General features: G+C 36.6%; 1 protein-coding gene across 2 annotated transcripts; it reads left to right on the top strand.

Moving 5' to 3' along the window:
- Positions 1 to 500: 500 nt before the first annotated feature.
- hpgd (15-hydroxyprostaglandin dehydrogenase) lies at positions 501 to 10513 on the top strand. Of its 2 annotated transcripts, none has more exons than XR_007970634.1 (7): positions 501 to 635; positions 838 to 961; positions 1698 to 1804; positions 3394 to 3490; positions 7286 to 7362; positions 7610 to 7808; positions 9836 to 10513. XR_007970634.1 is itself a non-coding variant. In XM_052127454.1 (7 exons), exons 1-7 carry the CDS (start codon positions 543 to 545, stop codon positions 9957 to 9959), a joined length of 786 nt encoding a protein of 261 aa, XP_051983414.1. In that variant the 5' UTR covers positions 501 to 542; the 3' UTR covers positions 9960 to 10513. The 2 variants fall into 2 exon arrangements, 1 of the variants encoding a protein (XP_051983414.1); XM_052127454.1 differs by having other exon boundaries at positions 7645 to 7808.
- The last annotated feature ends 7195 nt before the right edge of the window (positions 10514 to 17708 follow it).

Here is a 17708-nt window from a genome sequence, read left to right on the forward strand (position 1 = left end):
CAAGAGCCAAAAATATCATCAAGGACAATACTCATCCAGGTCACTTTTTGTTTCAACTGTTGCCTTCTGGTAGGCGTTATAGGTCTATACAATCCAGCACCACCACATTCAAAAATAACTTCTTTCCAAATGCAATAGTTTCTATTAATAAATAGTCAGACAAATCCAGTCACCCTTTGCACTGTGATTACCGTTTTAATTCATTTTATACTGATTTTATACTGATTTTTTTATTTTTTTTTATTAAAATGTATTTATTGTATACACCAGTGGAGAGTGCTCCCAATTTCGTTGTATTGTAAAGTACAATGACAGTAAAGGCATTCAATTCAATTCAATTATTAAACACCAGGTAAAATGGCATTAGAGGAAATGTGGAAGGCTCACTGTTCTGTTTTGAAATGATCTTGGGTGTAAATTATAGCTTGTAAGATGACACTCGGCCGTCTGAGTTTACTAAAGTCCTCATCTACACGCCCCTTCTGACTGTGAGCGCACCGGTTAACACTAAGCAGCGCGTTGTGTGCACGGAGGTGTGCAAAATGAGTGTCGAAGGGAAAGTGGCTCTGGTCACCGGCGGAGCACAGGGCATCGGAAAAGCCGTAGCTGAAGCCCTCCTGAAAAATGGGGCAAAGGTTTCTATTCGATTTGTGAAGTCGCTTTCTGTTTTCTCCTTTTTTTTTATTCGAGGTTCTTGAAAAGTTTTGTCCGAAAGTTAAGTAGATAAACAACGCGCGCGCGCGCGCGCGTGTGTGTACACTTAACTTTCGGACAATACGAAAAGTTATTAACCTGTAGCGTTACGTTATTAATTTGTTTACATTACTGATAATTCAGGTAGCACTGGTAGACATGAATCAGTCTGTGGGCGAGGTCTGTAAACGAGAACTAGACGGACTGTATGGAGAGGATAACTGTATTTTTATCCAGTGTGACGTGACGGACGCGGGGAAACTAAAAGGTAAACTCAGTGACCGTTTACATTGCTCTCATACGATTTTTTTAGAGGTCAAATCTATTAAAGATACACTATTTCCGTTCTTGTTTGCATGTGTAGCTTATCATTTTCATGAACAGAGTCAAAGTCTTTCTAGCAAGTCAGTCCAGTAGTTGATTGACAGGTGATGTCCGTATTTAAAATGTAATTGTCTCTTTTAACCGTAAAACGGGACTGACTTTCTACATCAGTTGACCGTTGGGCGCTCAGAACTCCTCCTTGTTTGAGCGTTCCAATTTCGCACATTCATTTTAATAGAAGTGGACCATCTCTGCTAAATATAAGTTAATTAGGCCGTACAGGTATCCATAGAGCCTCAGGTCAAAACAAAGGAATGTTCCTGGGCATTTGAAAAGTTTTAACACAACAATATTATTTTTCTTTTCTTTTTTTTTTACTTCAACAATTGCTCAAAGACAAGAGTTTATGAGTCGGCAATGGTGGTAAGAAGATTGTATGTTCCTGTTCAACTTGTTTCTAATGACACTTAATGTAGAGTTTAATTAAATGTTTTTTGTGTGGAATGCAACTGCTGCAAGTCAGGGAAGTGCAAACAGGCTGCAGGATGACACTGTCTATGCTGCTTCCCTGGAAAGCTCGTTTGGTTTTGAAAACAGTGTCAGAAGGGGCCCTACAGACTAAAACACCATATTATGTTATTAAGACATGAAAATGTGTTTGACCTTTTTTCTTGTTTTAGAAACCTTCCAAAGCACAGTCAAGAAGTTTGGTCGGTTGGATATTGTCATCAATAATGCTGGAATCAACAATGAGAAGAACTGGGAAAAGACCATTGAAGTAAATTTGGTGAGCTAAAAAATAATTCTGATATGAACCTGGTTTGGTCAGGTTAATTTTTTTTCAACCTCTCTGGGCACTCACATCTCATGATATACACAGCTAAGCGTGGATCATGTCACATTTGTGCCTTGGGGCATAATATTAAACTGCACTTCAGAAAAGGAATTTCAAATTCTCTCTCTCTCTTTCACACACACACACACACACTTGTTTTTATATCATTGTGTGGACTCCATAGATTTCCGTGCATTTTATGGATTTTACACAGATCTAACGATAATTTCTTTCACCTAACCCTATACCCCTAAACTTACCCTAATAGAAACCTTTTTGCATTTTTACATTTTCAAAAAAACTGATGGCTAGGCCCCACAATTTAGGTGATCTCAGGTTTTACTATCCTTATGGGGACATTATGGGGACATATGGGTCCCCATAATGTAGTATAAACAATGTATATATACACACACACACACACACACACACAAACTCCACTCCTTGTTTCTGCTCCAATAGATTTCACAACAGCACATGAGGTGGAGGGAGCACCATTACATGTCACTTTTTCACAAATATGGTGCACTTTGTTACTTTTGTTTTTTACTTTTTTTTTATTAGTGCACAAATCCTGTGTTTTTTTGGTGAGAACTATTTGATATGTTAGAATACTATCTAACATAAAATTATAATGAATAATGAAAAATAAATCTGAGGTTTACATTGATAATGAGGTTGATAATAAACATTTTTTTGAAGTTATGCACTGTCAAAATAATTTGTGCACAATATATCTATAATTATTCATACTTTATAGTGTTGTGGAATTTGAGAATGGTTGCTAGATTTGCAGAGGACATGATAAATCACTCAAAAAAATGTGTTACAATGTGTTAGTTTGTAATATCTGGCTAGTATCCCAACATGTTTTTACTCTCATTAGTCATCTAAGAGGTTCACATAGGTTCACACTAATGCAATCCCAGATGTGTTTTACTGACTTTCTTCAACAGAACACAACAAACATTTTTAGAAGAATATTTCAGCTTAGTAGGTCCATACAAAGTAAGTAAATGGTGATTAGACCATTGAAGCTTCAAAAGTAACATAATGGAAATATACAAAAAATCTTTACAACTCCAGTGGTTTAATATATGTCTTCTGAAGCGATGCTGTCACTTTGGGTGAGAAAAAGATAAATATTTAAATCCTTTTTTTACAATACATCTCTATTTTCACTTTCAGAATGTGAAAGCTTGTGAACGTGAAAGTGGAGATTTATAGTAAAAAAGGACTTAAATGTTGATCTGTTTTGCACCCACAGCTATCACACCACTTCTAAAAACATTTTAAACCAGTCATATGGATTACATTTATTCTGCCTTTATGTGATTTTTGGAGCTTAAAAGTTCTGGTTAATATTCACTTGTATGGACCCACAGAGCTGAACTATTCTTCTAAAAATCTTTGTGTTCTGCAGAAGGAAGTAAGTCATACACATATGGGAAGGTATGAGGAGGAATTTTTGTGTGAACTATCCCTTTAATATGACACTGTGAACTGTGTGCTTGTAATTTTTCAACTGTTGTCCTCTTCAGACATCTGTTATAAAGGGGACATATTTAGCCCTGGAACATATGAGTAAAGAATATGGAAAGGCAGGAGGTGTTATCATCAATGTCTCATCGATGGCAGGTAAGCTTCTGATAACCTCATCATGTGTCCAACAAATGTGCATATGCTTGTTTTGAAAACACTTGCCTCATATTTCAGAACAACTTGTTCCAAGTGCCGTGCTTATGGGTTACATAACATTATTCACTGGCTCATTAGCAATCTATATAAGTCAAATGTTTGCTCACACTAAGGCAAGTACAAATATATTTGACCCTGTGAATAGACTGCTGTTGTGTCTGTTGCCAAGGATCTGCACCTCCTATTGAAAACTGAAAGAACATGTGCAATAGCACCTAATTATACATGTCTCAATATACCCTGTGCATTTTCTGAAGTTTACAGTTAAATGACTAAGAGTTTGCTTGATGATTAAGATGCAAAACATTCAAATTTATTATTAAATGTCACTACAACACACCTTGTTTTCCAAGAATCCAATCTTAAAGGATGTTCAAATGTAATGTGAACAAAACAACAGAAAGGCATAAAGCAAATCGTAACAGATTTATGTCACAATAACTAGCTTTCTTTCCTGTACAGTTAATACACATCAACCCACATGTTTGTCTGCTGTTAAGAAAACAGCAATTTCATTGCTGGAACTTCTGACGTGTGAGACTTTTCAAGAAAAAAGACAATCCCTTAATTCAGGAGAACATTAGTTCAGCACATGACACAAATTTCCAGTAAAACGGCAGGTTATCCGTTCATAAACACTTAAATTTTACCCTGTCCTCCACACGACACAAAGCTATCTTATGACATGTTAACAGTATTACTAGCGTATGACTTGGAAGTTGATACATTTTAACATTTGCATTACATAACCAACTACATTTACATGTTTGTTCGATCACATTGCTAGGGTGGTAAGTTTTGTTCATTTCAAACTCCACCGGCGGGTCCAGAATGCAGCGCTATGGGAGTCCAGATGGGAGCGCTATGTAGCAAAATAAGTTTATGCTTGAAACACTTAAGTCCTCAGATACAGTAGTCAGGCATATGTGGTATCATTTTATAGCTTAGAATCTGAACTTTTTAGAGAATACCACTTTTGCATTTGTTATGTAAAATAACAAAATAAAGCCTTAAAAAGTTTGCATCACAAATTAGCACCACCTAGAGGTCAGGTCGTAGAAATGTTTTTCTCATATCAATTACAGTAAATAGACAAGGACTATATCAAATGAAAGCTCTCATTCTCATGAATGAGACTGTATAATACAGTTCAAATTATTATCAAAATAATCACAAAGTGAAATACGATATTTGTAAGACAACAAAGACAAATGTCTCATGTCTGCCCCTATCACTGTTTCTGTAAGCTCCAAAGTAGCTGAAAATTCAGATCAGCATTTTCCTTAGGTTGTCTTCTTTAAAATTCACAATTTTTTATTGCTTGCTTGGTGAAATAATCCAGTGTTATATTTCAGATGTCCAGAAAAAATTTTTAAACAAAAAAGCACTATAAACATATCATTGGCAAAATATGTTATCAAATATTGATAATGAAATGTTGAGGATCTAAGCTTTACAAAGACTCCTAAATTGAGCTTATATGGTTTGAGAGCTCAGCTGTATTAGAGAGCCACCTACATTTCAGATCTATATATTGTGATGGAAGGTGATGAAAAAAATCCTAGGACTGCTCTCTATTTGAATGAAATAAGACTTTTTGCAGGGAGATAGAGCAGACAGAACCAGAATTACATCCTCATGAAAAAAATGTGCATCATAAGATTGTAAATGTATACAATATTATTTATGAATGATTGGAATCTTTTTTTAAAATTTGGGGAGTTTTCTTTAAAAAGAGACTTTAAAAAGTTTTCTTTAAAATGTTATGCAGTTAGTCCACTGTATTAGTGTATGGTGAGATTTTAAATTTAAAAGTGAAAAAATATCAGAGATGAAGAGATTAAACTTCAAAGCCCTTTTCTATTTAGGAGAAAATGTAAGCTCTCTTTTAACACACAACAGACATTTTCACCATGTAACTGGTGAAACACATGTAATGAACCATGCAATACAATTTTATATTTTAAAAATATAGCTGTCATTTTTATGAGATCAGGCTGGTAATGACATCTATTTTTCCTTGTAGCTTCTGATTGAGGTTCTTAGGGTTTTCAACCAGGTTTTTAAACATGACCCTTTAAAAATATGCAAATATTGTACATATTTCAAAAAGGGTTACATGAATTATCTGTTCAGCATTATAGAAGGTAACATTGTCTATTAAAAGGTAAAGGTCACCTCAAAACAAATGGAGCAATTTTCATAGCAAAACAGAAACACCGTATTTACAGTTTGAGAAAATTCACATATGAATGGCTTACTAATAATTGTCTTTGCCTATTAAGATAGCAAAAGATAGCATTTTCTAAGGAACAGGGAGAAAAGTAAGTGTTTATGAAGTTTTAATATCAATTTTACTTGTGATTTGAGTTAAGGTGAATAAAAGCCGTTATTGTAGCGCAACAAGCCACATGAATAAATATATATATATAACATTATTTTTATTTTATGTAGGAATAGTAATGTGAATCTGAGACCTGGTTGTTTAAAGTATTTATCTGAATGCCAGCCAAACAAATATATATATTTTTTTCCAAAGCATGAAGAAAACATGAGACAAAACAAGAATGCTGTAAGTTAACTTACACAGAATACATGCTTAGTACAGTCTGTGAAAGTAATCACAGTATTTCATATTTATATGATACTTCCAGCAAAGCCCCAACTGTTAGTGGGGCTTTGCCATACAAAGTTTGATGTCAGAGGTCCAAGATTTCTATGATTCGAATTGCAATTCTTCTTTTGTTGGTACATCTCTCTCTCCCAGCTGTGGTGTGGAATAATCCCCATGTCTAACATCTGGTTTTGCAGCAGGGAGAGAGCTGAAATCAGCATATGGTAGAAACCTTTTGGCACTTTTGCTGCAAATTGAATTGTGCTGAAAGAATAAGCATGTCTTTGTAGGATGACCTCATTGTTTGGTTTACTCTTTATTACGATCTTACTTCTAAATTAACATGTTTACAGACAAGAAAGCTCGGAGACTCTCTAAGAGTGGTTAAAACTGCCAGAATGGGAAACAACCTTCCTTTGTACAAAAGTGGGTTATTCACTGGATGTGCATAAATGTTGTGTTTACATTTGTTCATCTAGAACGAGCAATAACTGTTTAACAGCAAATACTCTCTTAGCTCTCTGGTGCCTTTGGCTGACCAGATTTGATGCCACTTGTAAAGGTTGTTTATCATAAAAAAAGCCTGAAAGCTTCAGTAAATATTCACTGCCCCTACAATGACATTCCACATAAAATAAAGAATAAGTTAACTGCAGATATTTCTTAGCAAGACAATAGGAGAAAAAGCAGGTGGCTTTTCCCCAAAAAGTTAATTTATATGGGTTTATAAAAACAAATTGTTCTATAAATTTATGAGCATTAGTTTAGGAAATTGTGTGTTTCAATTTAAACAGGGTTGACAGCTATTAGCTTTTTCATACTTGAATTCAAGGAGAAATCCTCGGCCTTGGAAGATTAAGTGTTTTTCCATGACAAAGGTATTGGGAATCTGTCACAGTTTTCGTTTTTGCTGCAGTCTCAAAAAGATGGAAGCCATGTGCTTCTAAACAGCAGAGGCCCTAGGGGTACCCCTGGAATACCTACATTTTGGTTACAAAACCTTTATCAGCCCTTATCGAAACAGGAGAGGTTTTATTCAGTCTACTGTAATGATACTGTAGCCATGAACTTTCATGTCTTGCTGGATGGTTGGAATTAATGTTTGCTTTGTTTCCTTCCAGCATTTCTCCATTCTCCTCACCAGCCAGTGTACACAGCAACGAAGTACGGGGTGATTGGATTTTCCCGAGCTTTGGCCGTGCGTACATCAATTCTGTCTCACCAGTTTACAGCAAAGTTTATTGGAATAATTTGTAAATTTTTTTCCTTAAAAATGGAACATTCCAGTCTACTGCACCTGACAACCAAACTAGCCAATCAGATGTGTTTTTTTAGCATGGAACAAGCACAGTTATTTCCCCCAATAGAGAGTAGTTGTGCTTGCTCACAGATAGGATCTCTCACCCCTGTGTGTTGACATTCTTTGCGCTGTGTGTGTAATTTAGGCTGACCGTGTTTGGACACGTTTTGTTGTCAGCAGGACGCATCTGAACAGGGCAATTATGGAGTGAGGATCAACACACTGTGCCCAGCCTTTGTGGACACCCAGCTCCTACGCACTGTAGAGCATGAGGAAACAATGGGCAAGTTTGTCAAGTACAAAGATGAGTTCAAGGAAAGGATGGACAAGTATGGCATTCTTAAGTAAGCAAAAGCAAAAGAACTGCTCTGGTTACTAAGTGAAAAGTTATGTATGGGATTGTCAAGGTAGTTTTGGTGTTCAGTCAGAAATAAACAATTGTTTGGGCAGGCAGACAGATTCCTCTAGATACACTGTAGTGGCATAGTGTAGTGGTCTCTCTGTACAATTTTATTTTCTGTCAAGACCTTTTATGTTAAAATACATATTAAAATTCCAACCCAGTCTCATGACAATTCGTTAAAATATTATAGTACAAGATGGTGAACTCGTAAGAAATCTAGTTGGCTCGTACAAAAACAACTTCTACTTAAACAAAGAAAAACAATGAACAATGGTATTATGATATTGTTTTAATGTTTAATCCCAAACCAAAACATAACCATAAGGTCTAACCCCTTTACCAAACCTTAAACCTGACTATGATTTTAAAAGGAAAATAACTTTTGTGTAACAAGGAAGAAAACATCTATAGCTGGGTTTACATCCAACAATTTTTATGCGCATTTTCAAATTGTGCATAAGAAATCATGAAAGGAGTCTCTTGATATGCAAATAAACTCTCCAATTTCACATCAAATGTAATGCGCTAGGAGGAGCTGGATATTCATGAGTTTCGCATTAGTTAAAATGTGCATTAAGGTGATGGAAACCGTTTATTTGCATAACGATGACGTGTTTTGACTATTCGTGCACATGTTCCAATAGCCTGATGTGAACGAAAGGTCAAACCTTGGCACACAATTCATCATGCATAACTCTTGACATTTGAAAGTGGTTAACCCACAGCTCGTCTTTAAAGTGGGTCCTCACAATCTGCCAGAACAATTGAGCATGGGCATTCCCATATATGCAGAGGCTGGCAGCATATGGGCATCGAATCCATTTCAACCTTTACTATATCAGATATTAAACTTATTCTGTGGCATATCCTAGCTCCAAATAAAACTTTCCCTGAAGCAAGGAGGTCATTCAGCTGCTCCATCCAGACAAGGCAGTCTTTCTCTGCAGATGACATATGAGTGAATGGGAACTTGAGAGTATTTGAGTAGATTTGATTCCTTTTGTAGACTAATTAAACAAAACCAAAAAAATCATGACATGGTCTTGGAAAAAAATTTCTACATGAATGATTGTACAGATGTAGGTAAATTTGCACCAGCTCGCAAATAACTTGCACGTCGTTGTGTCATTTTGTTGACTGATCTTGACTGACTGAACAACGTAAACAAAGTAGGTGTAGCTTCAGGTCACATCTACTGGTGATGTGGACCAATAGAAGTAAGAAGGTGTTAAGCAGCCGGGTAGACATTTTCTTAAAAGTTTGCCCTAGCAAGCTGTTACGAACCACTGAAATTATCTAAAAAACGTTTATCTTTTTGGCAAGATTTTGTTCTAAATGACATCACACCCATTCGTTCTTCAATTTCGCAATGTATCAGGGCCTTTAATCTGCACCACCCACTGATTAAAGGTGGATTAAACAGTATGTTTTGCTTACAAGATTTTTATTTTACATGCGCTCAAAGTTAAACCAAATCAAACTCCTCCATTCCAAAAAGATCGCTTAAAGCATTGCATAGCTGGCACTTTATTCATGCCACTCACTAGCCGTATGCTTCTGGTTTTGCAGGTATTTCCAATGTTTTTTTTGTTTTGTTTTTTTTCAGTTATCTAACTGGTTTGTATGTGTTTCCTATTCACATATTTTCCCTGTGCCAGAAATGTTTGTCTTCTTCAAACTCTCTTTAGACACATGAGGGTAAAGATATGTTGGCAAAAACATAGTGAAGATAAGATTAAGGACAAGTGACTCATTTTACAATACAATCAAATTAACTGCCTTGTTAAAGTGTGTTTGCATGGCTCTCTGCTTCCTGGAGCTGCATCATAAAGTTCAACTGTCTTTGTAAAGTTTGATTAACGTGTTCTAAATTGAGTTTATTTCATTATTATTCTACAGGTAACTCTACAGTAAGAGATTTTGATGTTTTGTCTCTGTGTGTGTGTGTGTGTATATATATATCTATAGACCATCACTGATTGCAGAGGGAATGCTGCACATCATAACAGATGAAAGCCTGAATGGGGCTGTGATGAAGATCACCTGCTCTAAAGGGATTCACTTCCACACCTATGAGCCTCTTTCAGCTTGAGAGCCATGCCTTCATCAAGCCATTTCTGGTTATCTATTTCTCTTCACTCTGTTCCTCAAAAGTACAATTTATTTTAATTAAATTCAGCACAAACACCTCAGTCACTAGCTGGCATGTTTGATTGTTTTAAATTTATTGCTGCATGGCTAAAATGTGGTGCATTCTGGGGTTTCTCACTGTTGTTGTTAAGTTAAAACCCCTGCTGTATATTCTGATTTAGAAATATGTAGGGAAGGTATGGATTTTGTAAGAATATTATATTTAACATTTCAGTTTTGTAAAAGTAAATATCTTTCTAAAGCTGTTTCCGTTTCTGCAGTGCCCTTGATCTTTAATATGTACAGAACTGTATTTACTGTGTGAGCTTTCAAAAAAATCTTAATATTTATTAAATTACTGTTCCGTGGCTTATATCATACTTCAATAGCACAAAACCAACTAATTAAAAAATATAAGTTTGTCTTTGTTTTAAGTATGTTTAAATTTCTTTATGCCAAAGAGAATATCCTAGGAGTTTTAATGTTGCATAAATAAAGCAATAAACATCTGAAAAAGCAAAGAAAATGATCAATTGTTTAAAAATGTCTTATTCTGTCATATGGTGGTATGTCAGCACTCCTCAATGTACTTATTTGTTGTAGCTGAAAAGAGATATATAGTATAGTCTCAGTATTCTCCTTGTAACCCATTGAGGCAAAAATTATCTCTCATAGATTGAAATATCTTGAGTACAATTCCGGCTGTCATAACTGTGACATGCATTGCATGTATTCACACAGACTAAAATGTGAATCTCTCCTTCCCTTCATGTTCTTGTTTTTGCATTTTATCCCCCCTCCATTATTAGTGTTATGAAATGCAAATCCAGAAACAAGTGTCACCTGGCAGCTGTGTTTACAACCATGACATTCTAATCTTTGGGAATATGCACAATTGCCTGAGATTAACACAGGACCAGAAATGAGTTTTGTGCTGTATGTTAAATATAGGACGTAAATAGCAAGTTACATTGCTAAATTCAAATTATGAATAATTGGCTTTCCATGAACAGACCAAAATGCAACAAATAATAAAAAAAGAATATATATATATATATATATACAGTACATATTTATGAGCTACACAGCCAAGTCTGAGATTATCTCTTTAACCAAAAGTGAAATAAAAAATCCAGTACACAAAGTGCAAGTATGCATTTCCATCTGTGCGCCTCATTCATTCTGTCATCAGCAAAGTCAGAGTGGACATGGAAACAGCTCTGTTAATTGCACCGAAATGGCCCAATCAGTCCTGGTTTCTAGAGATGGTAGAAATACTGGATGGGCCTCCATGGGAAATACAGCTGAAGAAAGGCATGATTTGGCATCCCCAGCCAGAGCTGTGAAGCCTACACGTGTGGCCTTTGAATGGAGCACAGCGGACGAGCCAGAATTGGCTCAGTCAGTTATGAACACCATTTTACATGTTAGGGCACTGTCAACGAGATACCTTTAAGCACTGAAATGGAATGTGTTCATTAATTGGTGCTTTTCACACGGCAAAGTCCCAGTGAACTGCCCCATACCTGAAATTCATACATTTCTTAATAGCGATCGGACACAGGGCTCATTATCAATGCTCAAAGTTTATGTGGGAACTATATCTGAATATCAAGCTGGCACCTCTATAGGCAAACATGATTTCATCATAATTCCTTAAGGGGACGGTACAGCTAAATCCCCCTAGCCCGGCTAGAGTCCCGACTTGGGACCTAACTTTGGTCCTTAAAGTGCTCGTGGGGCCTCCCTTCAAGCCTCTGGTCTATGTTTAATTGTGTGTGTTTTCGCTTGTGGGGCGGCTGTGGCTCAGTTGGTAGAGTGGGTTGGCTATTAATTGCAGGGTTGGTGGTTCGAATCCCAGCCCACACGACTCCACATGCCGAAGTGTCCTTGGGCAAGACACTGAACCCAAAGTTGCTCCCAATAGCAGGCTAGTGCCTTGCATGCAGCTCTGCTGCCATTGGTGTATGAATGTGTATGTGTGAATGAGTCACAGTGTAAAGCACTTTGAATACCGTTAAGGTTAAAAAGGTGCTATATAAGTGCAGACCATTTTACAATTTTTAATACCACATTACTGCTGGATCTGGCCTCAGTAAAACAGGTCAGTGATTTACAAGTACTGTAAGTTTACAATTCATGTCTAGAGTGTGGTCCGGGTCTTTCAAAAACCACTGTCAATCCAGAAAAGGCTATGTGCCTAAGGTTCTAACCACACCCTTCAGAGTGCAGGTGGTTCATCTTAAAGCCTTTTTCCCTCCACCATTTAATTCTGATAGAGGAACAGTCCTTGCATTTGTTATGCCCTTTGCGAGCACTACAAACTTACGTCTGCATTCAGAGCATTGTATTTGACAAAAGTCACAGGCACTTTCATTACAAATAAACTTCCTTCCTGACTGGGTTTGTGAAGGGGTTTATTCATACTATATGACTACAGTTCATATATACAGTTTTAAATCCAGTTTTCCCCTCCTGGTCCACCATGAGGGTCATTCACTTGAGGCATACTAATGTTGGTCACTGACCCACGGGACTGCTGCGTCACATTTCCTCTCTGGAAGTTTATGTTGTGTAGTGTAGAGTGATGGGACTTTGTTCCCCAAATGTGTCAGTTTATTGATGCAATGTCAAGTGTACTGAGTCGTAAGGGAACATCTCGGTTCTTTGAGGTGTGAGCGATGCGCTCTTTGTCCCTCAGTCAGAAAATTCTGAGGAATGGTGTTTGCGTACCTGCTCTTATTCCGGACAGCTTCATGCCTAAAAGTGTGGGACTTAAACACCATTGCCAATCCTGCCATTATTGTAGAAAGGTTTCAACTAGGTTGTGTAGAAAGACACTCCCCATATGAGTCAGCTTAGTGACACAGTGCTTTGCTTCCCTCGACAAAGGGAACCAATGTTACATATGTAACCGAGATGTTTTCAATGGTATCAAATCATCAGTGAAGTTACAATAACTAGACTAAAATCTAGAAGAACAACTGCTAAATACATATACAATAATGACCAATTTCTTCTTTCTCTGTTTTTACTGTAAATAAACTGATGCACGTGCCCTGGTTGGCTCATAGGGGTTTGATAAAAAACATTTCTCAAATTTTCCAAACGTTACATTTGAAGAGGAATTCACTCAACACATCAATTTAAATTCCTTTGATGAAAGATCACAGAGATTCGCAAGAATGTGACTGCTTTGATATGACAACCGATAAAGATTTGAAAGTCGAAGTGGGCTGGGTGTGAACTGCCTGAATGAGAACAATTTGGCAGCCAGGGCGTTCAATGTAAATCCAAAGAATTTACGAAGGAAGTGTTTGTTTTGTATATTCTAGAATCAGTTCCTCATTGCATTTTTGTAATAACCACAAATGACCCACGCAGACGTGATGTGACGACAAAATGTATATTAAATAATTACTCATCGGCTACTGTACTTAGGTAATTGCAATAAGTCAAATATTATAAGGGAACACTGATACATTTCCATCACTTGAATGAGAAGAGACAAGCTCTGAAAGCTCTGCCATTGAGGAGGCTAAGGTGAGGTTTGAGCACAGGTTGCATGCAATACATAAGAATGCTTTGTTAATGACAAGTAGGACCTCAGCTGAAAGATATGCAGCTTGATTCATCTTTGCAGTTTTCCAAGCAGGAAGTCATGTTGAATGATGTGCATTACTGTTTAATCATGTGTGAGTGTGACTCATACACTAATTATGTGTCTGTTTCAATGGGAAATCAAACAAACTATCACAGAGAAGCTTAAAATGTTCTTTCATTGGCGTGTGATATTTTACTCTTTCTTTGAAAAGGTTTGCCATATTTGATTTTTAATAGGAATGAAAACGAGGCTGTAAGGGATAGACTTACAATCTCTTCAATGGCATGCACGGTATAAAGCTATAAAAAAAGCTCCTAGATTACATTTAATTTTACACAATTCATGTTGTCTGAAGTTTTTGTCTACTGAATGCTCTTGGAAAGATATTTTTTCAATGTTTCATCGGCGGAACTATCGAACAACTGTACACACCATTAAAGGTGCTGTAAACGATTTTTCATAAAGGTAGGCCTATGTAAAACAATCATACTCCCTGAAAGATATAATGACATAAGTGCCCTGAGTTACAGTACATCGCTGGCCAATGTGACAACTGTAAACAGCAAACAAAAATGTGTCCGCGGACAATGACGCTTTCGACCTGTCAATCATTTTGCACGTTCTCATAGTATTGTAATTGCAACGAACTATTGAGGCATAATGCATTTTATGCCATGTTGTTCATAACAGTTCTCAGTTGAGGGCGCTATTTTACTACGGTTGTTTTTAACAATCGTTTAGCTCGTTTTGGTATCTTTGGTGTTCGGGGTTTTGGAAAGAGTACTATTGGCTAATCAAACGGCTCAATCTCGTGGAAGTAGAAAGGCTGAAATCGCTCACAGCACCTTTAAAGAGAAGGAACATCTATCGCTCTCTCGTTGTCATTCCCGCCAAAAAATGTATGGCGCTGCTGTGGTCTATGCAACATCTCAAAAAGGAGACCTGGAATGTTCACATGTAGTCTTATCAAGTTGATCTTGTCTGGGATGTGAGAAAATGCCTGTCTCTTCTTGACAAGTCAAAGGCGAGAATTTGGTCTGTCATGTTCATCCTTCAGACATCAGTTGACATTTACTAAATGTATTGAATCTCATTATCAAAATAAATGATTGCAGCCACACACAAAAAAAGAAGAATTTGTTTCAGTTATATTACATAATGCTATTAAACGAGCATTACTCTAGTTTGACCATTTATTTCATTGTCAATAATGTACCAAAATCCTCAATCAAGATTTTTCACATTCCTTTTCCCCCCAGATTGTTTTCTTTGACATCCAACAAGCACACAAACAGCCATGATAATGCATTAAACTATTTTTCACAGGGTTATTGAATTTTCCAAGTTTTGATCTATGACAGCATGTGTTGTTTACTGGCGCCCCCCTCAGGAAAAATCGAAACCCTGCCATGAGGCCAGACTACTCTTTGATGCAAGTCACTTTCTGTAGTTCCAATCTTTGATTTGAGTCCATCTGCACTGCAGTGGCTTGAGTTGAGTTTATGATCTTCAAATGTTGTTGATCAATATGACTTTTAAAACACCAATTATTTATAATGTGTTCCACTCATGCAATCTGTATACTACATCACATAATGGCATTGCCTGTGTGTGTGTGTGTGTGTGTGTGTGTGTGTGTGTGTGTGTGTGTGTGTGTGTGTGTGTGTGTGTGTGTGTGTGTGTGTGTGTTTAACCTATTTAATTCCATTGTTTAAATTTGTGACCTACATTTAGTTTGAAATGTAATGGTCTACAAGAGTTGTTGATGTGCAGTATTTTGCACAGAAATGTCAACTATCAATGTAGATGATTTCATGTGAACATTTTAGGTGGTGCAATTTAGTCACATGAACGGAACCATTTACCTTCACTTTGCCCCTCTGAATAATGACGTCTGTGTCTAAGCTCCATAAAAAAAGCAAGTAGACATGTCACAATAAACATACAACTACCACATTTAGTACATATTGTATAAAATAATATTTAAAGGGTCTATTATTGAATTATTAATAAGATTGCCATGGCTTATAAAAATCATGCTCGCAGAACAAGTAAATATGTAATTTGGAAAACACGGGGTCTCATTTTCGAATAGGAACAGATTGAGTCCTATTATAAAACTGCAGATTTCAATGTATTGTTTCAATTAATTAAAATGATAAATAAATAAATGAAAATATATTTTTCTTGATTTATCATTTCCTTTCATCCCACAATTGCCGATCAGCCACAACATTAAAACCACCTGCCTAATATTGTGTAGGTCCCCCTCAAGCCACCAAACCAGCACCAACCCGCATCTCAGAATAGCATACTGAGATTATATTCTTCTCGCCACAATTGTGCACAGTGCTTATCTGAAGTACCGTAAACTTTGTCAGTTCGAACCAGTCTGGCCATTCTCTGTTGACCTCTCTCATCAATAAGGCGTTTCCATCTGCAGAACTGCCACTCACTGGATGTTTTTTGTTTTTGCACCATTCAGAGTAAATTCTAGAAACTGTTGTGCATGAAAATCCCTGTAGATCAGCAGTTACAGAAATACTCAAACCAGCCCATCTGGCACCAACAATCATGCCTCTCTCCAAATCACTGAGATCACATTTTCCCCAATCTGATGGATGATGTGAACATTAACTGAAGCTCCTAACTTGTATCTGCATGATTTTATTTGAGTATACTGAACTGCTGCCACACAATTGGGTGATTAGATAATCGTATGGATGATTGTTGGTGTCAGACGGGCTGGTTGAGTATTTCGGTAAATTATGAGTTAAGGGGGAAAAACATGATCATGTGAGTTCATATATGAAAAAGGAATCTCATAAGATCCCACTAATATGATCCACTCCCTTTTGATAGCCCACAGGTTCCATCACATGATGTAGCCATATATGGGGCAAATTTTTCCTGTTCAGAAAGTTTTGCTTTTGAAAACATTTCCATGGATGTTCTTAGCAGATTCCATGGATGTTCTTAGCATCCATTTCCATGGATGTTCTTTCTGTAAATAACAACAAAAATCAACATTCAGTTTATTCTGACATGATCTCCAAGATCCTCCAATAACATTTTGGTGTATTTCTCTTTTAAAACAGACAGGACTTGGTTGTGCTACTGACAAACTATGTTAGAAAAGCAAGATACTGTTCCAAAATGTTTTGAGGGATTTCTTTTTTTTAAATAACCCAATAAAATAGTTCTAATTCCAATACTCTGTGAGGCTGCTATTTTGTCATGCTACTCAGTCTAACATTGAGTGTCTTTACATACAGTTCAAAAGTTCAATTTCAGATGGACTAAATCAATAATTCATCTTTTTTAAATATAATGTAAATGCTTTGAAATTGTACCAGTACGGTTTTTGTGAAATCAAGCTAACAGACCTAGATAATGCCACTGTAGTACGGCTCCGTCCAGCATTTATATAAGTTAATCAGACCACAATTGGCCTCGGCGTTATACAACTTCTGTGTATTTAACCTGGAAGTCAAATGCAACATAAAGCAGAGAAGAAGCTAAACAGGATAAGTCAGCCTCCATAGGGCACTTTAAGGGAGAACAATCATTATGTCCATGCTGCAAAAAATAATTTCCAATAAAAATGACTTAAAAGTTGGTATTCTGAAAAACAAAAAACAACAACTTTATTTTGAGCCCCACACCTTTCAGCCCTGCAAAGCTCTCACAGTGAATGGCAAAGTCTTCAAAGCTAATAGGGCATAAGGATGATCACTCCTGAATGGAATGCACCCTGTATTATGGCGAACATTAAACATTTGAATTTTGAGTCAGATTTCAATTTTAGTGTGAATAGCCTGTAAGCCTTTCACACCTGTGACACATTGATGTGCCTCAAGGCCGTAACCATTTCTTGAATACTGGGGGGGGGGGTCGTGGGTGTCCTCGGTCCTTTAAAATATTAAATGTTGCAAATTGCAATAATTTTCTAAAATTAAGACTTTAAATATGTTAAAGTTTTTTAAATGTGACCAAAATGTTATAATTTTGTGAAATTGGTCATAATTTTTTTATTTAAAGTATTTTTAAGTTCACACAGTAAAAGATAAACACTGTGTCTGCATTGCTAGCAATTTGCCTGTTTAA

The sequence above is a fragment of the Xyrauchen texanus genome, chromosome 5 (genome assembly GCF_025860055.1).
Source record: "Xyrauchen texanus isolate HMW12.3.18 chromosome 5, RBS_HiC_50CHRs, whole genome shotgun sequence".
Lineage (NCBI taxonomy): Eukaryota > Metazoa > Chordata > Actinopteri > Cypriniformes > Catostomidae > Xyrauchen > Xyrauchen texanus.

Coding starts and splice junctions, on each gene's coding strand:
- hpgd (XM_052127454.1), top strand. CDS start 543: ATGAGTGTCGAAGGGAAAGTGGCTCTGGTCACCGGCGGAGCACAGGGC. Junction 636..837: donor TCCTGAAAAATGGGGCAAAG/GTTTCTATTCGA, acceptor CTGATAATTCAG/GTAGCACTGGTAGACATGAA. Junction 962..1,697: donor GGACGCGGGGAAACTAAAAG/GTAAACTCAGTG, acceptor TTCTTGTTTTAG/AAACCTTCCAAAGCACAGTC.